General features: G+C 42.8%; 1 protein-coding gene across 3 annotated transcripts; it reads right to left on the minus strand.

Moving 5' to 3' along the window:
- Positions 1 to 980: 980 nt before the first annotated feature.
- On the minus strand, positions 981 to 9,002 carry si:ch211-261d7.6 (zinc finger protein 99). Of its 3 annotated transcripts, none has more exons than XR_008572112.1 (3): positions 8,657 to 9,002; positions 2,342 to 7,326; positions 981 to 2,248 (listed from the first exon to the last, which is right to left on the minus strand). XR_008572112.1 is itself a non-coding variant. In XM_054782991.1 (3 exons), the coding sequence occupies exons 1-3, from the start codon at positions 8,769 to 8,771 to the stop codon at positions 1,134 to 1,136; spliced, it is 2,766 nt and encodes a 921-aa protein (XP_054638966.1). In that variant the 5' UTR covers positions 8,772 to 9,002; the 3' UTR covers positions 981 to 1,133. The 3 variants fall into 3 exon arrangements, 2 of the variants coding, with proteins under 2 accessions (XP_054638966.1, XP_054638965.1); XM_054782991.1 differs by having other exon boundaries at positions 5,791 to 7,326; XM_054782990.1 differs by having other exon boundaries at positions 981 to 7,326.
- Positions 9,003 to 9,093: the final 91 nt, after the last annotated feature.

Here is a 9,093-nt window from a genome sequence, read left to right on the forward strand (position 1 = left end):
TTAGGTATCGGGATGAAATCCTTGGACCCATTGTCAGAACCTACGCTGGTGCAGTGGGACCTGGGTTCCTCCTGGTCCACGACAATGCCCGACCTCATGTGGCTGGTGTATGCAGGTAGTTCCTGGAGGATGAAGGAATTGATACCATTGACTGGCCCCCACATTCACCTGACCTAAACCCAATAGAACACCTCTGGGACATTATGTTTAGGTCCATTCGGCGCCGCCAGGTTGCTCCTCAGACTGTCCAGGAGCTCATTGATGCCCTGGTCCAGATTTGGGAGGAGATCCCCCAGGACACCATCCGTAGTCTCATTAGCACAAGCACGTGGGGGCCACACAAACTACTGAGAATCATTTTGAGTTGTTACAATGACATTTTAGCCAAATGGACCAGTGTGCTGCATCATTTTTTCACTTTCATTTTTGGGATGTCTTTGATTTCCCCCCTCTATAGGGTGATCATTTTCATTTCTATCAAATTATGTGGCATCATTTTGTTACTAATACATCACCCACTTATTAACAGGAAAGATATTCAAGATCATTTTTCCCCCAAGTTTAGATCTGATGTGTTTTTGTAGTGTTTCTCTAACTTTTTTGAGCAGTATATATATTAAAATCACTATGTTCTCAAAACCATCACAAACTATTGATTAAATATTTGTGCTTAAAAGCATTCAATTTCTACATGGGAAGACAAGATGCTCTATTTCATTGGACGAAGCCCAACAACTTCCACTACACTGGAAAGCCAGGATATCCTCTCCACAGCATAACAGTTTTAATTCTTGTTTTGCATTTGAAATTCCGCTGAAAGGCTGGCCCTTACAGAGAACCAAATTGCACTGCTGGCTCAGGTTACATACTGAACATAACCTACCATAAGTCAAAATATTTATTTAGTAAAAGGAGCAATAGGTGTAGTGAAATACCAAGCTTAAGTACAAACAAAGAAAAGTAAGCATGTTCTTCTTTGAAACATCTTTACTGTGATTCCACAATGAAAAAAAAAAAAAAAAAACATCTTTTGGCAGAACAATGTTATTACAAGTTAGATTTTTTTACTTGAAACTCAATGTACATTTTTCTATTGGTAAAATCTATTTGGAATAAAAAGAGTCAAGTTAAGCTCATCCCTCCATGCCATCCTGTATAAAAGGCACCTCTCCAGTGGCGTGTTTAATATAATGCACATGAAGCTGAGACACGTCATCAAAGCCCATGTCGCACTCAAAGCACTCCCATTCCCAGTACTTATGATGCGCTCTGTGTTGGTTTTGTTCCAGTTTGTCACTGCCATCAAGTACAAGACCTGTTTGTGCTTCTCCTACTCCTGCTGTCTCTTTATCAGCTGGATGGCAAGCTGGTGATGTAGACAATGCGGGAGGTTTGTGTAAAGGCTCCCCACAATCCGATTCTTCAGAGTGAGCAAACTCTTCATCCTCACAGAGACCTCTGGCTTTGTCGAAATGTTCTTCTGTTCCCTTATCAGTGTGCGGTTCAGGCTCCTCATTTGGAATAGACAAATTTCCGTTTTCCATTTTATTTTCATCACCATCAGCCATTTTAAAATGCAAAGAGCTCACAGGCCGAGATATAGAAGCATGGCTGCTGAGGTGCTCACTGAGCTGGGATGACGTGAGGAAACGTTTGGGGCAAACGTTGCACTTGTAGTTCCCCAGATGGTCTCTTTGCAGGTGTTTATCGAGCATATCCTCTTGTTTGAACCCTTTGGCACAACTGAGACACCAAAAGGGCTTGGTTTTATGGAGCTGTTCGTGAACAATCCACAAACTGAAGGATGCAAAGCTCTTGTTGCACTGGTCGCACCGGTGCACTTCGCGCGACCTGTGGGTTATCATGTGACCCTGTAGTCGGGTTTTCCTGTAGAAGCCCATCCCACAAATCGGGCAGTCGTACGTCCGAGCTGTGTCGCCGTGCAAGCTTTTGGCTAAAGAGGACCTTTTCTTATGCAGCTGCATGTGCTTTCGAAAAGACAGCAGATACGAGTAGGCTTTCCCACAAATGTGGCACTTGTGTACCGCTTTCATGGAGGTGGAACCTTCGGTCGGAGATGAACCGACCTCGTCACAACCATTCCCTGTCCCAGATTCATGTTGCGCTTGACAGGCAGATTCCATCTCCTGGTCCTCAACATCCTTCACCTCTCCTCCTCCAGTCCTCAAGACCTCCACTGCTGTCGACTTTGGTCCCAAGTACCTCTGTGCATACTTCCTCTTGTAGGCTAGAAAAGTAAGAAAATTCATGATTAACACATAATTTTATCAGCATTTTATAAAGTGCTTAAAGAAAAGGTAGGAAAGTGGTAATTACGCACATTTAGTTGAAGATATCTCTTCGCTCACAGATGATAGATTAGTCAGAAGATTTAGAACTCTTAAACTCTTAAGAACAGATCCAGAAAATCCATCTTTATAGACCATCAAATATTAAAATACATTTTTGATATTACAAGTTGGTTAGCTCAAAAATGGCATAACATCGTCATTATTAACCAAGAGATATAATTCAGCCCATCTTTACATTTCAGGTACTGTTAAACACATTTCAAATGTGACTGAACTAAAACTGCAGTACCCCCTGGGGAATGAAAGCTTTCTGTAATGCTCCGTGATCCCTTATTTTACTCAAAAAGTCAGATGAAAGATGAAAAGGTGTGAATTCACTACATGAGCCACTAATTCAGACTACAATAGATCCATTTATTAGATCGTCAGAAACAGCAGGTTAACATATAGTCAAAAGAATGATAGTCACCTCAGAAACAAATGCGCTTCATTAACATCTTTACGGTACAGATCTTTTCCCAAAATAGATGCAACTAAGAGACTCTCTAAATGAATACAAAAACCTCAGTCCTTTTAGCAGTAAATAGCTTTGTCACAACATAGAAACAAACCATGAAAAGGAAAACGGTCAAGTTGTACATATTCGTGCTTTACAGGCCTTTTTGACTGGGTTTATCCAATATCTCTCTAATTTGGCACTTCAAGATTTAAAAAGACAGCAGAAAAATAAGATGGTACTTTTCTGATCTTCAACAGAGTTAAAAATGATTCACACATGCATAAATATATTAAATGTATATATATATATATTATTTTAGATGCATCTGTTCAGCTCAATTTTGATTTGTAAATATTTTCATGATGTGTTTAAAAGGAGAGGTTGTGTAAGGTATAGAACATTAAGACAATACTTAATCCAGTGTAAAGAAAAGCTTTCAGAGAACAACATATATTAAGACTAATATAGTGAGAGTACCAAGTATATCCTTGACAGAAAAGACCTACAAATACCAAAAGTATTAAGGTTTACATGTAAACAATATTTTATATTTAGTTACTTTCTTCTAAAACATGCCTTGGGCATGTTTGCTGTAGTGCTGGTGTAAATCAGTTTCTTGACTAAAAGTAGCTCCACATTCAAGACAAGTAAGGCCATCTGAATCTCCTGACGAGACAGGAGCAGGGCCATCACTCTGGCCTCGGCAATCACTAATAGATGCTTGGTGTTGCTCAGTGAGGTCCTGCAAGCCACTGACTGGAGGATTAGAGCAATCACATGCACCGCTTTGACAATGTGTACATTTTTGGTTTGGTAATGGAGATGGTGAGCGAAAGGACTTTCTTGCTGATTTGAGCGACTTTGAGGTCAAAGCAGCACTGAGACGTAAGCGAACCTCGTTGGGGAGCCGAAATCGCACCTGATCGTGCCAGGTGAGGTGTTGCTGCAGCTGATTGTCAGTCCAGAAGGCATTGCAGCACAGGGTGCAGCCGAAAGGCCGGCTCTTTGACTTGGTCTTGTGAATTTCTAACTGCCCCTCAGTCTGGAAAGCTTTCCCGCATTTCCCGCACTTGTAGAGATATTTGCCCGTGGGCTCTGATATGCGGCTCAAGGGAAGTGACATCTCAGCTAAGGCCTCAGGGGCTTGGACTGCCATTTTAGACTCTGGGCAAAGTTTATTGTCATCCACGACAGCAGTGCTGCACTGCAGTCCACGCTCAAGTTTTGGGATGGAACTCAAAGAGGAGGCATCTAATTTCTTCTGTTCTTCGCCTGCTGGGAGGTTTTTATTGTCGGCAACACTTACTGTTACTTTTGATAATGCTTCAGTTTGACCATCTGCTGGATTCTTAGGGTCGTCTTCTGCACTCACTGAGTGGGCTTGCCATTTGTGGGCACGGAGGCCTCTGGGTTTGGAAAAGCTTGCTGAGCAGAGGGGACACTGGTACATTTTTGAAACCAGGGTTGTTGAGGCGGGTTCACTGCCATCTGGAATGAGCCGGCTGACTGATTCGAGTGAGGCTTCACCTCCCTGAGAATCTGTATCATCACCTAAAAGTGAACCTTCTGGACATGAGAAGTCCAATTGGGGCTCACTTTTTGCGCTTATGTCAGGCTGTGGCTGCAGTGTGGACATGTGGTGGTCCTGCAGCCAGTGTTTTGAAAACTGCTCCTTCAGTGATGACACTTTAAACGTCTTATTAGAGTGCCATCTTTTGTGGGAGCCGAGGGCAGAGTTGGACATATATCGCTTCCCACATTCCGAGCAAGAAAAGGGAAAGTCTTTCCTTAACTCTTCCTCGCTAACCACAGAGGCTAATGTTGCTTTAGCTTTATTTCTGTAGCCCTTAGCATGAATTCTTTTATGCAAGTTTAAAGCCCCAATAACTGAAAAGCTTCTATCACACTTTTTACACTTGTATTTCAAATGAGTGGGTTTTTCTAAGTGGCGTGTAGTATATGGACTTTCAATGTGTAGCTCCTCTGTGTCCATTTCTTTCTTTACAACAGTGCTATGTAGCGAGCTTTCCTGTGATTTCACACCAGTAGGATCATTATTTTGGTTTTCTGTCTTATAATTTGTTGTATGGCATTCTTTTTTAAGGCAAATCTTTCGGTGGGCCCTCAAAGAAGCCTTGTTTTTGAAAAATGTCAGGCACAGGGCACACTGCAAGTCCTCCTGTGTGGATCTGGGGGGTGAAGGTGATTGCCCACTCTCATTGCCATGATACTTCATATGAAACTTGAGGGCCTTTTCCCGGGAGAACAGCTTCCCGCAGTCGGGGCAGCTGTACGTATTCTTTTGCAGCTGCTCTACCTGATGCTGAAAAGACTTAATAGGTGGCGGGAGGTGCTCGTTATGCACGACCTGGTGCCTAAGGAGGCTGGAAAATAGACGGAACGATCTGTTGCAGATGTCACATTTGTGGTTGCCATTTTCGTGTATACGCATGTGCAATGTCATAATGCCCTTGTGACGGAACTTTCTACCACACACGGGACATGCGACTTTAAGGCTGCAGCGGGAACGCCCACGGTGCAATGGCTGCGCAACCCCTGTCCTTAGTCTCACATCTACACACTGACTTGGATTTTGCTTGTGATGCGAGTACGCGCCTAAAGACCAAAAACCCTTCCCACACTGCTCGCAATGGTAGATCTTGGGGCCGAGAAGGGTTTTCTTTGGATTGTACACTTTTGTGATCGACATGTTCTCTTTCTTTTGTGCAGAGCGGTTCGTGTGGTTTAACAAACTAGCTTTCTGCGAGCTAGACTTCACGCAATCTTGGCATAGCAATTGTTTTCTGTTGGGCTGATGTAACTGATGAAAGACATAAGCAGACGAATGTGAAAAATACACACCACAATTGTCACATATCACACTTTTTTCCTCTAATTCTTGCTTCTTATATTCTGTAGAATCACCTGCTGCATAACTACTACCTTCATTGTCACATGTGTAAACTTCCACGGACTGACCTTTCTTGCGTCTCCTCTCATGAATGCTGTGCCACACTAAGTGAGCCCGCAGAGACGCCTCACTAGTAAACCACCGGTAACAATCTGGACAATCAAGTCTTTTTGCCGGCACTTTGTCTTCGGCTTCTGTCGCTGCTGGGGGGCGCTGCTCCTTGCCAGATTCGAGGTCAACCTGTACAATGTTCAAGCCCAGTTCTGGTTTTGAAACCAGAGGATTGGGTGGCTCAACTGTTTCGGCAAAGCCTCTAGCCTCTTGATCAGATTCACAACCCTGCTCAACATGAGAGTCTTGGACAGTCTCGTCCTCAGATTCACTCGCACTGATCACCAAGACATTGAAATCCCCAGGTTCGTAACTCTCCGTATCTTCTTCATTTGCATCAGGGTCTTCTTCGCCTTTGAGCCGAAGAACATTCTCTGCGTCTGCTTGATATCTCAATATTTTAGTCTCTTTCTGTTCACCTTCCAAAGTCATCTGCTGACGTACGGGTACATGCATCTGGGTCAATCCCTCAGTTTCTTTAAAAGCATTTGTGTGTTGAAGCTGATGAGCGTGAAATGCCGAGGGTCTGGAGAACTTGAGGCCACAATCGTTACATTCAAACGCCCTCTTCTGCAGTTGGCCCACTTGGTTGAGAAATGACTTCGCCGGGGCCTCATCGCTGTGCGCCATGCGGTGGTGTCTGTAGTAGAAGGTTTGAGTCATAAACACTTTCCCACAGACCTCACATGGAAATCGATTTGCAGAACCTTCTGAGCGGTTTTCATGCCATTTCTCGTGGTTGAACCAGGCAAGATGGCCATGGAACATCTTCCTGCATTCCTTACAGTAAAATACATTTTTCCTCTGCTTTGCTTTAGCTTCTACTGTACAGCACTGGCTGGAGTGGCTGAATCGCTGGTGTGTTTTCAAGCCTTGCAATGAAGAAAAGGATTTACCACAAGGACAATTGACAAGCTTCTCAGGAGCAGCACGAGTCTGTTTTTCAACGGGCTTGGCTTCAACTACTGTCTCAGCAGTAGGAATCAACTCCTCTGAAGTCCTGTTTCGGGGTTTGATTAACTTTTCTTCATGACAACGTCGGTGTGCATCGAGGGCAGACTGACGAGAATAACTCCGCCCACAAGACTCGCACTGAAAGGACTTTTTCTTCAAATGTTCCAGGTCTTTAAATAGGGATTTGGAAGCTTGTATGTGGGTGCGTTGATGATTGAGATAGTGTCCCAACATAGAATAGCTCTTGCCACATTCAGCGCATTCAAAGGTATGCTGCTTCGTCACCCCAGAAATCTGCTGAGTGCTAGAGGGTTGACTATGGTGGTTCTCCATGTGTGAGTGGAATTCACTCAAATTAACAAATGACTGTGAGCACAAATGACAGTAATTTGTACTTTCCCCAACTTTGTCGGCATCATCCAAATCTTCCACTGGCTCTAAATACATTAAGCAGCTTCCGTCAGGGTGCTGATGGCGGTGCTCCAAGTAGCCTGCCTCCTCTCTGAAGGTTTCTCCACAATCTTGGCAGCAGAATAGCCCTATAAATAGAGCACATATAATACATATCTTGAACACCTTTATAAAATGTTAAGTCAGAGGTTGTTTTTTTTACATATCAACAGTGGCATTGCATTTTAATGTAGGCTATGTGCTGCTTTTTGTATTATAGTCTTAATATTAGCCAGTTTTCCCCGCTCATTAAAGTAAATAAAAAATTTATCAGTTTTGCCTTCAACAGGGCTCCAGACTAACTTTTTTTTACTTAGAGCACAGTGTCCCCTAAATTAAAATGTTTGCAGCTCAAGCAGAAAATTGAGGGGCGCACACCGAAATAGACTTGAAAAGTAAACATTCACATTTCCTCAAATGTTCCCTGTATTACTGATAAATACTATTAACTCCAATGCCACCCTCTTTTCACACACATCGGCTCATCTGTCTCCTTTTCATCCTCTTTAGGAGTTAATGTGGGTTGGCAAACTACCGAATTTGCAAATACTACAGTTTAATTGACACGTATTATATGCAAATATATTTGCTGTCATAGTTTATATTAATAAATATTCTGTTTTAATGCATATAAGATGAAGACCTTGAGTTTATTTAACTGAAGTAATGCACCGTGTGTAATCTTCCGGTCCACAATTTAAGTTGATAAGTCCCATCTAATGACTGTGTTCTCTAAGTGGAACTCCATATAGGTCAATAATTCCATACACCAGTTTCAAAGATTAATACTCAATACCTGTTAGCACTCCTTATAAAAACATTACAGGTGGCCTTCGGTTTACGTGCGCACTGCCATGAATGACTACGAAACTTAAAATGCAATTCTCAAAAACATGAAGCAATTACAGCGGAAGAATACACTATGTGTGGCTCATGCCACGCAAACGCAGAAACAAAACAGGCCACTGCAAACGTCCTCTCTGCATGCTTTTGTGTCACGGCCAATTATGCAAATTAGATGACGCAGTCTCCCAACCCTACTTTGCACGTAAAAGACCTCACATTTGTCAAGAATTCCAATGTTTGTTCCTGACGAGCAATGCAAAAACGAAGGTTGAAATACACTGTTGATAGCCAAACTTGGCCCGGTAACGCTAATGAAAGATACACAATGCAGTTCATTACTCCCAACTTGTTAGGTTTCAATGGGATCCACTGCCAGATTTTTTTTTTCAAAAAGGTTATTTAAACTATACCATATACTAACTTTCATCACGGTTTAATCACATAGACACATACGTGGAAATAGGACTTTATAGTCAGTGGTGTGCTTTCCAATATTCAACCAGGAAACGTTGCTACAAGGCCGATGGATAATTGCAGTTTTTGTCAGTGCTAAAATTGAGATTTGACATTTACCATCTGCGGTGCCCTCAACCGGAGTCGTACTGTTGTTAGAAGATGTAACATCCAAAGCGATGGACTGTTCCTCTGCCGGGACGTCTTTCATCACCTCGGCCGTAGCTTCATCCATCTTGGCACGGCTCTAGTTGGCTAGCTGAAATGTGGCTAACGTTGGTTCGCTGAGCATAAGTCGTCTACAACAGTAACGATGCAGGGCAAAATGGGCATAGATAAAAGAGCATGAGTGACTTAAAGTTCATTACTCATACAAATTTAACTTGTTGGGATGTTTATCTTAGCACGGCGAAACAATAGTTTAACGATTAGACTGCTCGTGCATATAACAGAATTAAGGGGCCATCTTTGGGCGGAAGTGAATTCTTCTTCTTCTGTTTTGTTAACGCAGGGGTGCTTGGGATTGATTGGAGTCTGGTCGAGCGCTATTTAAACCT

The sequence above is a fragment of the Dunckerocampus dactyliophorus genome, chromosome 7, assembly GCF_027744805.1.
Source record: "Dunckerocampus dactyliophorus isolate RoL2022-P2 chromosome 7, RoL_Ddac_1.1, whole genome shotgun sequence".
NCBI lineage: Eukaryota > Metazoa > Chordata > Actinopteri > Syngnathiformes > Syngnathidae > Dunckerocampus > Dunckerocampus dactyliophorus.